Source organism: Halichoerus grypus, chromosome 4, assembly GCF_964656455.1.
Source record: "Halichoerus grypus chromosome 4, mHalGry1.hap1.1, whole genome shotgun sequence".
NCBI classification, from domain to species: Eukaryota; Metazoa; Chordata; class Mammalia; order Carnivora; family Phocidae; genus Halichoerus; species Halichoerus grypus.
In genome coordinates, this window is record NC_135715.1 from 189442772 (window position 1) to 189460341 (window position 17570).

The window sequence follows — 17570 nt, forward strand, 5'->3', positions numbered from 1 at the left end:
CTTTTCCATCCCGATTTACCATTATGAAGACCCGAGGAGGCTGGTGCCTTGCCTTGATAGGTTCTTCATCTTCTTCTTCTTTTTTTTTTTTAAGATTTATTTATTTATTTTAGAGAGAGACCAAGTCTGCGGGGGGGTGGGGGGCAGAGGGAGAGTGAGAGTGAATCTTAAGCAGAGTCTGTCCTGAGCGTGGAACCCAATGTGGGGCTCGATCTCACGACCCTGAGATCATGACCTGAGCTGAAACCAAGAGTCGGAGGCTTAATGGACGGTGCCACCCAGGCGCCTAGATAACTTCTTTCGTCTGCACAATATGTATTAAATAGTAATCATTTATCACATTTCTTAATTCTTAGATATATTTCTAATATTTCCCCACTAAATAGATGTGTATTCTTTTCCACATATAGCTTTAGCATAAGAGGGAATTTTAGATAACAGTAAACTCATTTCTTCAAGGAACTCCCTTATCCAAGCTGTTAATGTATTAGCATTATTGTGTGTAAAACAAAGGAACCCACCAAAAATAATGATCACAAAATGGACTGGAATTTGTGCCCATGAAAACAAATCGGAGGCGTGTTTCCCCACTGTTTTCCCGCATGCAGAGTGGGCTGGGTGAAGCTCTGAGTGCCACCAACCAGAAGCGTGCTTAGGAGCGGTTTCCTAAGAGTTGCATTCTTGATTTCCCAGAGATTAGTTCAGGGACAGGAACTGTTTACAAGGAAACGTGATGAGTAACAGGCCCTTCTGTTATAGTTCACCTTCTCCCGCAAATGCCGAAGATCCATATTCTGTCGCGTGCCTGCCACAACCCATTCCATGGCTCACGTAACACAGGAATGCACCATGGCTTCCTGCCCTTGATTTTCTGGCCCAGGCATAATTTCCCACTTTTCTTTGGTTAATTAAAAGCAAATACCTCTTTGCAGGGCAGATAACTGCTCTATCAATCATGCCAGGACACAGTGGCCTCACTGAACGTGATTTCTAATTGAACAACGCCCACTCCTGAGACCTTTGCGTCTTTCATTCATCCGTTATATACATGGTAAAGGTGACGCTTAATGAGGTGTGTGTCAGGCTCTCTGACATGGAGTGGCCTCGTTGGATAAACACACTCTTCCACGTTTCGAAAATGTGACGTTCGGCATTTTGGGGCCTACGTGATGTTAGAATGCAATGATTCTAATAAATGCAAAGATAGCTCACTTGATATCAAGATAACCTCTCTGCAGCAGAAACAATAACTTCTTGAGAGAGAGCACATCAGGATCATGCCATTGGCTCTGTCCTAGGGTCATACCAGGAGCAAGGGAGCCATTTGGTAGGAGGGAGAAGAGGCTCACTTTAGCCCTACTTCAGTTAGAGGCAGAATAATGCAGTGATTACACCTGGCGGCTCAGGACTCAGACTGTGTGGGCTCACATTGCAGCAATGCTGGCCAGGGAAATTACTTTAAATGCTTTGTGCCTCAGTTTTCTCATCAGTAAAACGGGGATAATGACAGTGCTTCCCTCATACGGTTGTTGTTGAATGAGTTAATACATAGAGAAGTGCTAGAACAGGATCTGGTATATATGGATGCTTATGAAATGCCAATAGTTTAATATTTATGTGCTCCTGTCTGTTACTTGACAATGTCAACAAAATTAGGTATTTAGAATGAATGCATTTAGGGTTTTATTTCGGGGTGGGGGGAGGAGGCAAGAGGATAGGTTTCTTTTACTTTTCCTCTGAAGCACTTAGTCCTTAGAGCCTGGTGGGTAAGCACATGAGGCCACAAGCCAGGCTGCTGGGCTTTAAATTCCAACTTGGGTTCAAATCCTTGGCTAGCCTCAGAAATGTGCTTGCATGCTGGAAGATTCTGAGAAGCTCAGTGGAGAGCAACAGTTGGAAAATCAGAAGAACTAAGCACACACCTTAGTCTTCGCAATCAGAAGAACTAAGCACACACCTTAGTCTTAGGCATTTAAAAATAAATCAGATGAAAGCTAAAGTTAAAGGTGCTTGTTAAATACCTCAGGCTTTCCATTTAAGGTTCATTAAAGTGAAGATGATGTTCTAGGCCTAAGAGACTTAGACTAAAGGCACCTTAGACTAAGGGCAAAATCAAAATAGACCCACAATAACAAAATGGAAAACAAAACCTTTGCAAGCTCAAGCTGATCAGCCAGTAATTTAACTGCGTGTCAGAACAAAGCCCAGCATGCCCAGAGTATCAACAACATATCATCCACAATGTCCAATATGCAAATAGCAATTATTAATGATATGAAGAAACAGGAAAATTGACACACGGTCAAGGATGGAATTCAAATAGAAACCAACTCCAAGATGACCCAATGTTGGAATTGCAGACAAGAACGGTAAAGCCTCTTAAGTTTACTTAAAGGAAAAGATAGTCATATTGAATGGACAGATGGAGAATTGCAAGACAGAAATAAAAATCAATAAAAATAAGCAAAGTTAAATTCTATAACTGAAAAACAAAATGTCAGAAATACCAAAAAAAAAAAAAAAATCCACAAGATAAGCTTAATAGCAGATTGGCAATGGTAGAAGAAAAGGTAGGTAAACTTGAGTACAGACTAATAGTAACTATCCAGTGTGGAAACTAGAGAGAACAAGACCTGAGTGACTCATGGAATAATATCAAGCAGTCAAATATACATGTGATTAGAGCATCCGAAGGAGAGGAGAGAGCACGGGGCAGAAAGAATATTTGAGGAAACAGTGGCCAAAATTTCCAAAATTTGGTATGAAACATGTATTTATGGATTCAATGATCACAGTGAGCCACAAGTAGGTTAAGTCCAAAGAAAAAACAAAAAGAGCCAGCACATCATAGTCAAGCTATAGTCAACCAAAATAAAGAAAAATACTTACAAGCATTCAGAGAATAATAACACACAATATACAAGATCAACAGTTTGAATTTCTGATAACTTTTTATCAGAAATTTGGAGGTAAGAAGATGATGGAAGTACATCTTTAAAGTGCTGAAAGGAAAATGTAACCCAGAATTCTATATCCAGCGAAATATGCCTTCAAAAATGGAGGTGCTATAAAGGCATTTAAAAATAAATCAGATGAAAGCTAAAAAAAATTTGTTGCCACCAGACCTGCACTGAAAAAAATGCTGAAGAAGTCCTTCAGCTAAAAGGGAAATGACACCAGGTGGGAACTTGGATTGGTGGAAGGGAATGGAGATCACTGAAAAGAATAAATATGTGAATGAGTGCAAAATGCTAAATCCCCCCGACGTAATTTCTTTAAAAGACACATGACTATTTAATATAAATAATGTAAAAATAATACCACTCAATTGTGGTGTTTATAACATATCTAGATGTAAAATGTATGATAAAAACATAAAGGACACAGGATAACAAATGGATTATATTGTTCCCACATTTTATGTAAAATCCTACAATATGAACTCTGCATACACTGTGCTAAGTCAAAAATGACTGTTGTAATCCATAGAGCAATCACTGCAAAATAAGAAAGAGGCACTGCTAAAAAGACAATAAAAGAATCCAAATAAAGTAATAAAAAGTACTGAGTTAACCCAAAAGAAGATAGGAAAGGATAAACAGAAGAATAAAAGAAGAGATGGGACAATGGAGAACCAACAGCAAAATGGTGGACCTAACACAACCAGATGAATAACTGCATTTAGTGTAAACTAAAGGCTCCACATATGTTTTCAGGGTGAATAAGAAAGCAAGATTCAACTACGCGCTGTCCACAAGAAATGCACTTTAACTCTAAAGACACTGAAAATAAAAGAGTTACCGAGAAAGCTGACGTGGCCCTGTTAGTATCAGGTTAGGTAGACCTCAGGACAAGGAGTATTGCCAGAGACAAAAAGGGACATATCATAATGATAAAATAACCAAACAGGAGGTCACACCAATCCAAAATGTGGACACATCTCCTAACAGCGCTTCAACATCTGTGAAGCACAAGCCGACAGAACGAAAGGCAGAAATACAGAATTCCACGATCATGGTGGGAGGTTTCAACACCCTATGGCAGTGATAGGACAAGTAAATGACTGAAAAATTAGAAAATGAACAAGCAAGTCACAGAACGAGAGACAATATTTGCAATATGTATGTCTGGCAAAGAACTTGCATCCAGAACATACGAAGAACTCTTGCAAATCACAAGGCCAACCATGCAGTGAAAAGTAGGCAAATGACTTGAACAGGTATTTCAAAGAAGAAGTTATACGAGGACCAAAAGACCCATGAAAATGGCGACAACACAATTGTGGACATTTTTCAAAGCTTGAACTTAAAATGTATCCTTAAGATCTGTGCATTTCACCATATATAATTTTTACCTTAATAAAAATAGTGCAGGAGGGCAAAGAAGAGAAGGACCTAGGTTTGAACCCCAGCTCAACCACGTGATCTCGGTGGCCTTGGACAAGTTACTGAACCTTTCAGAGCCCCAGTGTCTTTATCTGTAAATGGGATGAGGATGGACTCTTCACGGGGCCACTGAGAAGATTCAATATAACACCACAAAGAGGTGACACGGCCGGTCCATAGGAGGAGAGGCGCCCTATTAAACACCTTAGTGGTCTTTACTCCCCACTCACCCTCCTCCCCTCCCACCTCCCAGCTCTTCAAAATTCTATTTCCACGGATTCTTGCAGGACAAGCAGTGGAGGAAAGGAGAGTGGGAAATGTCCCAACCCACCACAGTGGTGGAGACCATGTGGCCAAGAGAACAAAATCCCATTGCCATCATGTCCTCACTCTGGCTGTCAACATGATGTGGAAAAGGAACCATTCCTACGGGCAACTGCTCACATATAACCATGACTCAGAGCCCCCGAGAACTGACACCTTGCCCCAGGTGTGGGGGACTCCTTGCTAGGTGGGCATCTTCATGCAGTGAAAGCTGGCTTATCTGGCATTCTAGTAACTAAAAGTGAATTGAACAGCATAAAGACAACCTTGAGGTACTCAATGAAATAAAAATTAAATCCTGTCAAGTTTTAATATTAAATATGAATATTCTGTAATAAAATGCTTGAAAACTTGCTAATCCGTTTGTGTATATATGCATATTGTGTCCCTATCTATCATCTACCTATCTACCTTCAACACCTGTCTATTACCATCATCACCCATATCTAAATGATATCAGAGAATCATTTCTTTTAGGGCTGACAGTATCATTTGGTCTGACTGTTTCATTTTAGTGGCATAAGACAGAGACGCAGGGAGGTGAAGAACTTGTCTAAGATCCCGGGGCTCGGTAGTGTATGGATCTTTTAGGATTTCCTATCCTCCAGCCCAGATATCATGGAGCATTTACTCCCCTGTGGTCAGTTTAGCTTCCCGCAGGCTTTTGGTATCACGTGTGTGAGGCACAAATGTGCCCAAGGAACCATACCTTGGTAACTCACGCCATGTGTGAAAGAGTACCCAAAATGCAAGAGGCTGATGCCTTATTGAAGGAAGGTGGGCTGGAGATAGAAATTGTGGTTTTCGATTTCAGTGACACGTGGGGACATTTCAGGAAGGATTCCTGCGGTGGGAGGAGGTTGATTTGGATGGGACAGTAAGGGTTGTTTATGCAAAGGAAAGAGCTGTTTCTATCTGTTGGATGCTCGGCTAGATGCAAGGATGAAGTGATTTATAGCAGGATGCGATGGGTGCATCAGCCTAAGGAAATCATCTGCTAGGGTCCGTGTTCGTGGGAAACTAACGGCAGGATGTGAACATGTAATTTGAACAAGGGAGGGGTACTGGGAACCAGGAAAGGCAACAAGTACCTTGACGACCACATGCAGCATCATTTGCAAGCCATTTTTGCCCGGGTACTTCCCCGCAATGTTAGCTGCCGACAAGTTGAAGAGGTTGGCTCCCGTTTCGGTGCAGATGGCGTGGACCAGCATCTTCTTCCCTACCCCCGATGGCCCTGCCAGCAGCAGGGACTTCACCAAAGGAGCCTTCTCGTGCACCGTTGCAGAACCTACAAAAGGCAGAGGCAAAGGCTCTAAAATCCTGCAGAGAAGCTCAGCGACTCTGAGACGAGGATCCCTCAAGGCTGTTCCTCCAGTGTCTGGCCCCAGTTTTCTGCAACAGTGATAAATGCGTCCAAAGCATTTCTAACCGGAGGCACATCCCCCGTCTGAGCTGGCCTGTGACACCTTTGATTTGTATGTCAGGGCTCAAGGTGGGGGCCCCCAGGATCTCCTTGCTTATTCTGTACGTGCCTTTCCCTGCTACCCCTCACCCTAGAATTTCCCCCACACTCATAATTCTAAAGAACATTCCTGCAATAACTTACCTCTGGCATTTTTTCTAGGGTGGGGGGTGGGTTTCTCTGCTTGTTGGCAGTGGCCTTATATTCTTTGAAAGCTTCGGAAAAGGAATGTGGACATGCAGCCGCAGCCCGTAAGGGGGCTGGGAATGTTCGTTAGTGGTTCTCAGGAGGGAAAGGGGAGAAGTAAGAGCCAGGTGTAAGTAGCCGGACTTCCTCGGTCTGCCCCGGGTTCCAACCCGTTGGTGAAGTGCCTTGAGTTACTACGCAGGCACTCGGAGGCCGGCCACACTGCCCATCTCCTCCGGGCCAGAGCGGGACTCGGGCTCGAGCATCTTCTGTTGTCCTGAACGCACGCGGAACGCACGTTGGCACGAAGTAATTATGAAATGAAATCCTGGAAAGTGCTGTGATCAAAGCATCTACTATCATGTGACTTTGCTTGGGGCAGCGGCTAGGCACTTTTTGATCAGCTGTGAATACATCCATAATATGATTATTATTGTGCCTTTCTCTCTTTTTTTTCTTGTGTAACTGAAAAGATATAGGGAATTTACCAAATAATCAGGAACAATTTTTATAGTTACCCAACATAAACTTGGAAGCCGGTTTTGAGCGAGTTCTGTTTAAAATGCAGTGACATAGGCGTGCTTTATTTGTGGTCAGTGAGGGGTACGGTAACGTAATATGATAAAGGAGATTCTGTTGCTCACGATCGGAGACAGACGCCATTCACCGGGTGGTCCGTTCAGCCCCTGGTATTGGGGGCTGCTCAGTTCATGGCCCTGGCTGGGGGCTGGTGGGAAAGAGTCAGAGTTTATGGCCAGGACGGGAGCTGAACCTGAGTGGACGTGACCAGAACGGGAGGCAAATAGTGCTGAGCTCCGTGCGAGCCACAGAGGGTTCAGAAAAGGGCGGGGGTTAGTGGGGGAGCTCAGGTCCGACTTCCGGGAGAGGGTGGAACCTGAGCTACCCCTGGAGGAGCAGAACTGGGACGTGTAGAGACAGGACCCTTGAGGGTGGCACAATGACTGCGGGCCTGCAGTGGGAAGTCAGGCAGGTGCCGGGGAGTGGCAGATAATTCTCGCTAGCCATGTAACAAGGGACAGCAAGGGGCTGGGGAGGGAGACTGATGCCAGCCGTAGGGGTCCCTGGGAGGTGGGGAGGGTTGCAGATGTGCCAAAGGTCTGGCCGAGCGCCCTCCTCCCTTCCTTTTCTCCCTCCATATTCTGGGGGGCAGTCATATTTCTGGGAGGGTGAATGGGTGAGCACTGACCAGATGTGTCCTGGGTGCTCTCATACCTGCCCAGGGGGCTTGGAAAGCTCACACCTCGTCCTGGGAGCCCTGGCTGAGGCTCTTGGGGCTCTGGAGGCCAGCGGGTGCTTGTGTTTCCTGGCCACGGTGCAGAGTGGCCTCACGGCGTGTCCTCAGGGCCCTCTGCAGAGTGGCCGGGTTGGCTAGTCCTGGCAGTGGTGACTTGAACACAGGGCCAGCAAACACATTCCGTGTTGCCACTGGATACGATTTTAGATCTATGAAATTTAAAGGAAGCACCCGAAGGCAGATCTGTGAATGTTCTCATCTGTCTGGCCGGTTTGTGCCTTGCAAACACACACACCAGTCCCCAGAAGAAATCCCTGCTGGCTCTGGGACCTGGGGAGGTCAGCAGCCCGTAGGGACTTCGGGTTCCTCATTGACACAAGGAGGATTCAGGTGGGATGCTTCCTGAGCATCCTTCTTCTGATGCTTTTAAGGCCACTTGGAAACAATATCCATCGTTTTGTATCCTTGAGCCAAGGATCAAACATACTGCCCCCTTTAATGATGTCTTAGGAGTTCCGTTAACAACATGCTGGGTCTTGGTGCTCTCTGCTCTACCGTTTTCCATCTCACTGTGATGAGGGTTGAGGGCTAATTATTTTATTTGCATGGACATCATAAATATTGCATATCTATTTGGTTGACCCCAGAAGTATCATATAGTTATTTATGATATATACTTTGTATATATAAAATTTATGTTGAGCCCCAATTCCACTTACTACTTCTGACATTAAATTAAAAGAGGAATGAACCATTTCTTGCCAATAGGTCTAAGTCAAAGGGGAACAATATTATAAGTGCCCAAACTATTCCCATATTATTTTAAAGCCAGTTAAACAAATAAAACACGATTTCTATTCCGGAATTGTCATCAGAGCCAAGCCTGGCTGCCCCAGATGACTCAGGTCATACACATAAAAAGGTTATTAAAATGATAAGCGTGAAGGAGAGCATCAGAGAGCCGCCCTTCCTGCACCTCAGAACTCTGGTCCACTGGTCTGAACAATCATGATGGAATCTTATTTAGCAGTTAGAGTGGACGTCAGTGAAAACCGGTAGAGCCTTGATCCTTTAGATTCATGAAATACACTTCCACTGATTCATGAAAGGCCGGCTTTGTTAAGGACCCAGTAACAGAAGCCTGTGTATAAAAGGCAAGCCTAACATTAGCCCTTTGTCTAATTTGATTAATTTTAATTGCAGGTGCTTGCTTTGGTTATTATCTCTCCAGATGATTGCCGACAGGACTTTCAGCCCAGAATGTTAAGCAGGCACTCAGAAGCGGTGCAGACGTGCTCCCCGGGTAGCACCTTCCTGTGCTCTCCGGGATGCACGGTTGCAATAGAACTACCCTCACTCAAAATGATCAGCACAAAGAATTCAACCAGGAAGATGCTGCCAAAGGCACCAAGCAGTGCACTCCTGCTTCTAGGAAATGTGCAACAGGGTGTGGAGACTTTACCTAGTGGCAAGATCCCATACAGGGCGATGAGCTGTCTCACATCCAGGAGGGAAGGCATGGGTTCTATGGATACCTGGCGAAGCGTGGTCCCCAGGTAACTGTACTCTCCTGGAGGAACAGAAACAGAGGATAAGTAAATGGGAGACTGTGTTGGTCTGAGCTGCATGATCTTGGCACCTGCAAAACTAACACAGAATACATAGTCAACATTTCTGAGCACATAGAATGGTGTTGCAGGGAGTCATGGAGAACACATCTTCTCTCAGATAAAGGCTTGAGAAAACCCGTCCAGTCATGAAAGCGCCGCTATCCCCCTATAGTAACGGGGCGTTCTGTTGAGTAGGACGCTAACCTCCTAGGATTTCTAAAAATAACCTTTGACTATCGAATGACTGAAGTGGAACTAAGTTCTATAATGAAGGACGTACAAAGTAGACTAAAACATGGTAGGCTTTATTTAATTTATCCTTATATTCCAAGCAATGATGCCTAACACTGGCATAAACTTTAAAAATAAATTATTTAAGATCAATGTGGAATTTGTATTGGAGCAGTGTAAATCTGAACCTAAAATGCAATCATCTGAAAGGAAGGATATGAGTCTAATTTAGGATAAATAGAAACACCTCCTTTTGCGGGTAATATTCATTTACATTTTTATCATTTTCAAAGGATTACCAAAGGAATAATACAGAAATAAATCTTTACAGGTTTAATTAGAAGGCATCAAAGGTCTTAATTGTAACTAGTCATAAATCTGAAGTGTTATTTTCTAACTAATTTAGATAAGGTCACCAAGAAAATTAGTTTGCCTGTCTCCATTTGTCATGAGGAGGGACCTTTATATGCTCATACAGTTCTCTCTTGATTTGTACCTGAATCTGAAGGAAAAATATTCAATGCATGAGTCACAGTGTCTTGATCATTTTTTTTTTCTGGCTTTTTCTTTCTATAAGAAATATGGATCTTGCAGAGCTTTTGATGTTCTATATGTATGTCCAATAGAATGTGCTTACATGTATGTGAATTAAGAAAAGCTTTAAAGCATTTTCGAATGCTAAGAAAATTAGAATTAAAGACTAGATAATGCTGGCTGTTTTGTTGTGGAGGGCAGGCTTTCAAAGCTCCCACATGAAAAAAAAAAGTCCTTGGCAAGGACAATGGGTATTGGTGGGGAGAATGAGTGATAGTGAAAACTTCCATTGCAGCTTCCGATCCCCGAGCTTTTTAATGAGCAGGTAATAAATAGGAGAGTGGTTAATTTCGCCTTCACTAAAGCAGGAAGAGATCCTGTAGCCTCCATTCAATCCAGTGCTTATTGCTGTAAACATGACATTAGAGGTGATCTGAAAGTGACCCCAATTTTCCTGCTTAAATAAATCCATATTAATACCCAGATGCACCATATTTTCTAGGACCTAACAGATTTCGTTTAGACACATCATATTAAGTTGAATTAGTGGGTGGTGGTTCTGATGGAGCGAAGGACACCACCAGCCCCCGCTGCTTGCCAAGCGTTGAGACTCATCCTGAAAGCGTGTGGCTGTGTTTCGCCATAAACCCTTCCCTTCCACTCAGGCAGATGTTAGAAACTTCAGGATTCCCGGGCGCCTGGGTGGCTCAGATGGTTAAGCGTCTGCCTTCGGCTCAGGTCATGATCCCAGGGTCCTGGGATCGAGTCCTGCACCGGGCTCCCTGCTAGGCGGGGAGCCTGCTTCTCTCTCTGCCTCTGCCTCTCTGTCTCTCTGACTCTCATGAATAAATAAATAAAACATTTAAAAAAAAAAAAAAAAGAAACTTCAGGATTCCCTGCACAGATCCCAGGTCTTCTGCCAGAGAGGGAAGAAGGAAATGGTGGCTGAAAAGGCATTTTAAGTACAAGGCATGAACAAGGGCAAGAAAGCCTACAACAGTGGACGGAAAAGAAACAAGGAAAGTGTTACGAGTGGGTCTGACTGTGTTTCCTTACAATTCCTATGTTGAAATCCAGATCCCCGATATCGCAGAATGTGACCTCATTTGGAAATAGGGCCGTTGCAGATACATCTAGTGAAGGTGAGGTGATAGGGTGGGTCCCAGTGCAATATGACCGTGTCCTTTATAAAAAGGGGCCATGAGCACACAGGTGTGAAGCTGGACGCAGGGACGGGGAGATGCAGCAGAACCCCAGAGGCTACAGCAAACCTCCAGGGGACAAGGCGAGGGATGAAATGATGAGGTCATAGGAGCGCAGGGACATCGGGGCAGCCAGGCAGGAGGGCTGGCAGTCGGGGCAAGAGAGACGTGGGCTGGGGGGTGCATGTAGCTCCTAAGCTACAGCAAAGCAACAGCTTCTCCCTCAGCCCTCAGAAGGAACCGGCCTTGCCGACACCCTGATCTTGGACTTCTGGCCTCCAGACTGTGAGGGAACGCTTGTGACCCCGATTACAGCAGCCCTAGCAGTCTGGTACAGAGGGAATCAAGTAATGGAAGAGAATGGGGACATCAAAGCAGGAAAAAAATAATGAGAAATAAAAAAAAGTATTTGAGAAATAAGGGTGGGATCAGCCTCTAGTGTTCCGTTCTACCCCACACAGCATCACAAAGAGTATGAAGAAGAGAGCAATTTGTAACAAGTCCTAGCTTCCCAAATATGCTCCTCGGGGACCAGGGGCAGAGGCCCAAGAGCAGATGCTGCTGGTCGGTGTTTGCCGCCCCCCCGCCACCCCCACTCCACCAGGGCTGCACACGAACCGTCTCCCAGCGACGAGGACGGGCACGCGTGTTACACGGTCATGGGTCAGGAGTATGGACTTGTTCATAAGCTGTGTGTGCTGGACCCAGGCGGCCCGGCTTCCGGGATGAGATCAGCAGAGAGACGGCTCCAGGTGTCCGGGGTTGTGACAGCTTTGCTGAGATTGTGCAGGACCTGCTGGGGTGTCGCCGACTCCGAAGCTCTGCGGGGGTTTCATGTGTGTGAATATGTAAGTCATACCATCTAAGATGCTGAGTTTTCTCCTCTGTAGGGCAGGCTCTGAACACCAAGGAGAGTATGAGAAATACTAACTCTGGCCTCGGGTCAATGTTCCCCCAAAGGCACAGGGACTGAACCATGGGTGGGGCTGGATAATTTAGGGGAATATTAATTTGTGTTTGCTCTCCTTGTATTTTGGCCTCAGGCAGTGGCCTTGCACTCACTGCTTCTGTGATGTGGCCTGGTGGGGGGACACCCATAGAGACACCATGAAGTCACAAGCCCTCCGATTGGCAGCCCCCCGAGTCTGCCAAAGACTGGGCAAGAATGTCACCACCAGCAACAGCAGGACAATAACTAGCTCGGCGCCAAGCCAAGCATGCCCCCTGAATGCCCCATCTCTTAACTCACTATCCACAGTGATTTAACGAGGCAGGAGCTGTGACTGTTCCCCTAATTGTGGAAACTGAGGCACAGAAGGATCACACAAAGGGCAAGCATCCTTCAGAAGCCGAGGGGTGAGGGAGGGGACATTCTGTCTTTCACGTTTTATTTCTCTCAAAGCATTATTTATTCATTCTTGGATTCATTATAATTTATTTTCTAAAATGATTTTTCTCTTTATTTCTAATATTCCTTGGGTTTTGTTAGCTCATTTCTGAGGTTTTCTAATTCCATTCTATGTATTCTTACAGTTCTTCTGTAATTTTCGTATTGTATGTTAGGTTGCTTGAGAGAGTGGGCTCCATTTATGTGTCTTTTTGTGATGTTAATTTACTCCTCATTCTTCTTTTTGATAGAAACGTTGCATGGGCTTTGATCTTGGAGGTTTCCATTGCTTAATTTTATGTGAGATAGTATTTTTTCTACTTTTAGAAGAAAGTTTGGTGTGGGATAGCTTTTTAAATGTCATAGAGCCCCCGCTTCTGTTGTTTCCAGAAAAATTAAAAGCACGGTGGTGTGCTTTTTTGAGGTGGCCAAGCCCCTCCCAGTTCCGGCTGTAGCTGCTGCCTTGGTCCGCTGGACCTCCCTGTGAATGCCTGCTGGTTATTTTGGCGTTCTTCTGCTCTGTGTCCCCAGCTCCTTGTACTTGGGGTTTGAGGGGACACCTTGTCATTTGGTTTTGGTGTAAATGTTGTCCTCAGGTTTCTGCTTTTGCTATCTGGTTGCTCTGCCTATTTTTACGTGGGGGTTTGGGATGATCTACTGCCATCTTTCAAGCTAAGGATCTTAACTAGGAAAAAATAAGGAAAACATGGAAAAGCCCTCATGGCAGTTTGATTGATTTTGTTTTAGACTGGGTCATTTTCTTTTTCTTTCAATTTTTTAATTAAAATTCCAGTTACTTAACATGCAGTGCAATATTGGTTTCTGGAGTAGAATACAGTGATTCCTCACTTACATACAACACCTAGTGCTCATTACATCAAATGCCCTCCTTAATCCCCATCATCCCTTCTATATTTAGTAGGTGCCATTTTTCTAGAAAGAAATGTCCTATATGAGGACATATACTGGAATATTTTCTTTTTCTTTCAATTTTTAATTAAAATTCCAGTTAGTTAACATGCAGTGCAATATTGGTTTCTGGAGTAGAATACAGTGATTCCTCACTTACATACAACACCTAGTGCTCATTACATCAAATGCCCTCCTTAATCCCCATCATCCCTTCTCTGACTGACTTATTTTGGTTAGCATAATACTCTCTAGCTCCATCCACCTCGTTGCAAATGGCAAGATTTCATTCTTTTTGATGGCTGAATAATATTCCACTGTATATATATATACCACATCTTTGTCCATTCATCAGTCAATGGAACTTGGGCTCTTTCCATAATTTGGCTAATGTTGATAATGCTGCTATAAACGTCAGGGTGCATGTGCCCCTTTGAATCTGTATTTTTGTAGCCTTTGTGTAAATGCCTGGTAGTGCAATTGCTGGGTCGTAGGGTAGTTCTATTTTTAACTTTTAGAGGAGACTCCATACTGTTTTCCAGAGTGGCTGCATTCCCACCAATAGTGCAAAAGGGTTTCCTTTTCTCCACATCCTCATCAACATCTGTTGTTTCTTGTGTTGTTAATTTTAACCATTCTGACAGGTGTGCGGTGGTATCTCATCATGGTTGTGATTTGCATTTCCCCAATGATGAGTGATGTTGAACATCTTTTCATGTGTCTGTTGGCCATCTAGATGTCTTCTTTGGAGAAATGTCTATTCATTAGACCGGGTCATTTTCATTTGAGGTCTGAATGCATTCACTTTGGCCTTATGTGTCATAAAGATGCTGCCCGGAGACTGAGAGATCATTGCAAAGTCCACGATGGGTAAGAAATCAAACAGAAGATGAGAAATATGTTCATAATTTGTTTTTGGAGACTCCACCTTGTGCCAGGCACTGCCCAAACACTAGAGATTCAGTGATGAACAAAAATACACAATGTCAAAGGAAAGACAGACAAGGAGAAGTCAGAGATCCCAACCGCAAGAAAAGGGACAGTGTTCTGTTAACAATGTCATGGTTTCATATGAACAGAATTAACAGAGCAAAATCAAGGGAATCCAGGAGAAAACCCTTTGGTAGTTGAACAAGAAACACATAAAATAAATAGAAACCCAATATATATTCCAGTATATGTCCTCATAAAATTCTTATACTGTTAGGAAATATGAACGCTCCCCCCAGGCCCTCAAGAAGAACTGTGGCTTTATTTCAAAGGCATTGAAGTAATCATTTTTTTTTTTTAAGATTTTATTTATTTATTTGAGAGAGAGAATGAGACAGAGAGAGAGAGCATGAGATGGGGGAGGATCAGAGGGAGAAGCAGACTCCCTGCTGAGCAGGGAGCCCGATGCGGGACTCGATCTCGGGACTCCAGGATCGTGACCTGAGCCGAAGGCAGTCGCTTAACCAACTGAGCCACCCAGGCGCCCCGAAGTAATCATTTTTTGATCAGAGGGAAATGTTAACCTTCTTGTTCCTACAGGCCAAAATTAGGTCAATGTGTAATATAATACAATGAAAAAAGAGAGATTTCATGTTTCTACACTGATATCACAACAATTTAAAAAGAGGGTGGGAAGGACATTTCTTTCTAGAAAAATGGCACCTACTAAATATAGAAGGGATGATAGAAATAGAACACCCCCATTTTACAATTACCCTAGCAGTAATCAAAGCAGGCAAAAATCATCAGTGGAGGATAAAACCTTTAAGCCAGCTGGGAACAGAATCTCCAGAGCCTCAAAGAATCCCGCCCCCAGCCCCCCACCCCAGGTTATTCATTAATTAGGAAGGGGAAAGTGAAGCTCGACAGTGGAGAAATCTGGGGAACAGCACTTTGGCCAGCGATGATACTTAACATCCCCAGTGATGGGACACACGTGTCCCCAACGTGAAACACTGAGAAGGACATAATATCAGTTACGTAGTCTGCCTGCCTCCCCCACCCCCCCGAAACGTTTAACCTGAATCAAGTCATGAGGAAAGCATCAAACTACTTCTGTTGAAGGACAGTTTGTGCAACAGCTCAGACTCTGACAATGTCAGTGGTGTGAAAGACATCGGGTTGGAAGTCGTTCTAGATTAAAGGCATGAAAGGCGACTAAAGAGATATGAACCCCACAGCCATGGGCCTTGATTGGATTTTGGATTCAGAAAGACAAAAATGTATAAAGGACATTATTAGGACAATTGGGGGAGTTGATTGCGTAGGTATTAAGTAATGGCATTGCAGTAATGCCAAGATGTTCCAGTGTGATTATCCTTTTGTGGCTATTTGGGAGAATGCCCCGGTTCAGGGCAGATGCGAGAAAGTGAACATTATACCTGCACTAGGGTGCTGGGATTATGAAGAATTTTAAGCTTTACGTGTGCTTTCAGGTCATCATGTTGTTTTTAAAAATTAAGAGAAAATATTTGGTAGAGATGGTGATAGCAAATGTCTCTCCTCCTTCCTTCCAGCTACTTCTGGGGTGGCCCCCTCTGGAAGGAATTCCTTCCGTAAGAACTGTGTGTTGTTCAAGTTCCAGGTGCTGCTCCCCTGGGGCATTTTGTTTAAACCCGAAAGTATGAACAAGTTTTCATTTCCTCAGTTTAGCTTATGCCAGACAGAATGCCCCAAGGAATCTTGCTGGTAGGCTCAAAAACCTGCCTCTACCACATTCGGGGAGATAGCAGGACCTGTTGAGTTCACAGTGCAGAATGAATTCAAATCAATTCAGTCCAAAAAAATCTACTATGAGCCACTATGGGCCAGGTTTTGCTTTGGACAAAAATGCAAATGAAACATATTTCCAGCTGTTGGGACCTAAGAACCCAAGGGGCAACATATGAGGCACATATATGTGTTGATTTTGGTGTACCTTACCGATGTAATCAGAGAGGTTAACTTTCAGAGCCTGGATCAGCAACCCTTCTTCCACCAGTTCCTTATACAGAGACTCAATGGTCCTGGTGATAAAGCAGACCAGCTATTCCATGAGCAGACACATAAAACCAGCATTTCTGTTAATCACCACATATGCAGAGAACTTTCACCAGATCTATTTCTAAGCACATTTGTATCTATGCAAATAAGTTGATTTTTGGAAGCGTTTCTACAATTTGGGGATATACGAGGCTTTAAAAAACAATACTTTTGCTCATCCACGTGTACGTCTGACATTTCCCATTAATAAGAATTACATCCATGGGCATCTGAGACCAGCTATACCTCCTGCAGGCTGCCCTTTCATTAGTCCTTGTGATGGCACAGATAGGAATTAGAAATTGCCCAATAATAGTAGCGCAACGGGCCCACAATTATATATTCAGTTAGCATCTGCAACCCGTAGTAGATCATTAATCCTTTGTGAAATTGATGTTTCCTTTTAACCCAACAGCATAATAGTTTAGAAGAAATATCTATAAAGAACAAAGGCTTATAGGGGAACTAATTCTACTACGAAAGACAAAATGTCTAACGCGGTGAGTGTGATGATTTTTTTAGGAGGATGTTATACTTTTCCATAGTGTTTACAGATGTCAAAACCACTTCCCTAAGGGGGCCTTGGGCATACAGCCAGCACACTGGTAATTTATACTAATTGAGGAAAAAATCAAGACAGTATCCCACTTAATGAATGAAACTCCCAGTGAAATTAACTGGGGCTTGGCTTGTAGGAATTTAGATAGGTCAAGCTCAAGTATTGAGTTTAATCCTTTGAGATGTTTTATCTATTCCCTTTTCATTTCTAGGGGCCATATGTTTTAGTTCTACCCTAGTCTTTCTTTAGAATGAAGGATTGTAAATATAACTATATTTAACCAGTTCTTTGTTCTATGATCCAGGTTAGTATGAGCAAGGATATCAGTTATATTTAAGCCAAATACCATTGGGATAAATGTTAATTCAATGACCCCAGTCCTTGATTGACTGGAATTTTATCCTTTCATATATATTTAAAATAGGGTTTAAATTAAAATAACGTTTAAAATTCTGCTGCGAAATAAGAAGGTTTTAATTGTAATGGGATTTGGGATAACAGTATCTGACCT

The 17570-nt window shown here is 43.5% G+C and overlaps 1 protein-coding gene and 1 long non-coding RNA gene across 2 annotated transcripts in view; one reads left to right on the forward strand and one right to left on the reverse strand.

The window, feature by feature from the left end:
- LOC118535527 (uncharacterized) overlaps positions 1-17570 on the forward strand; it is a 91512-nt gene that overhangs the window by 49320 nt on the left and 24622 nt on the right. The window lies entirely within an intron of this gene.
- Positions 1-17570, reverse strand: part of DRC11 (dynein regulatory complex subunit 11) — a 145368-nt gene that overhangs the window by 29285 nt on the left and 98513 nt on the right. The window contains exons 13-15 of the mRNA XM_078070013.1: positions 16402-16484; positions 9078-9185; positions 5801-6000 (exon numbers count right to left, since the gene is read on the reverse strand). Coding sequence (XP_077926139.1) covers positions 5801-6000; positions 9078-9185; positions 16402-16484 — 391 coding nt within the window. The remainder of the gene's footprint in view (positions 1-5800; positions 6001-9077; positions 9186-16401; positions 16485-17570) is intronic.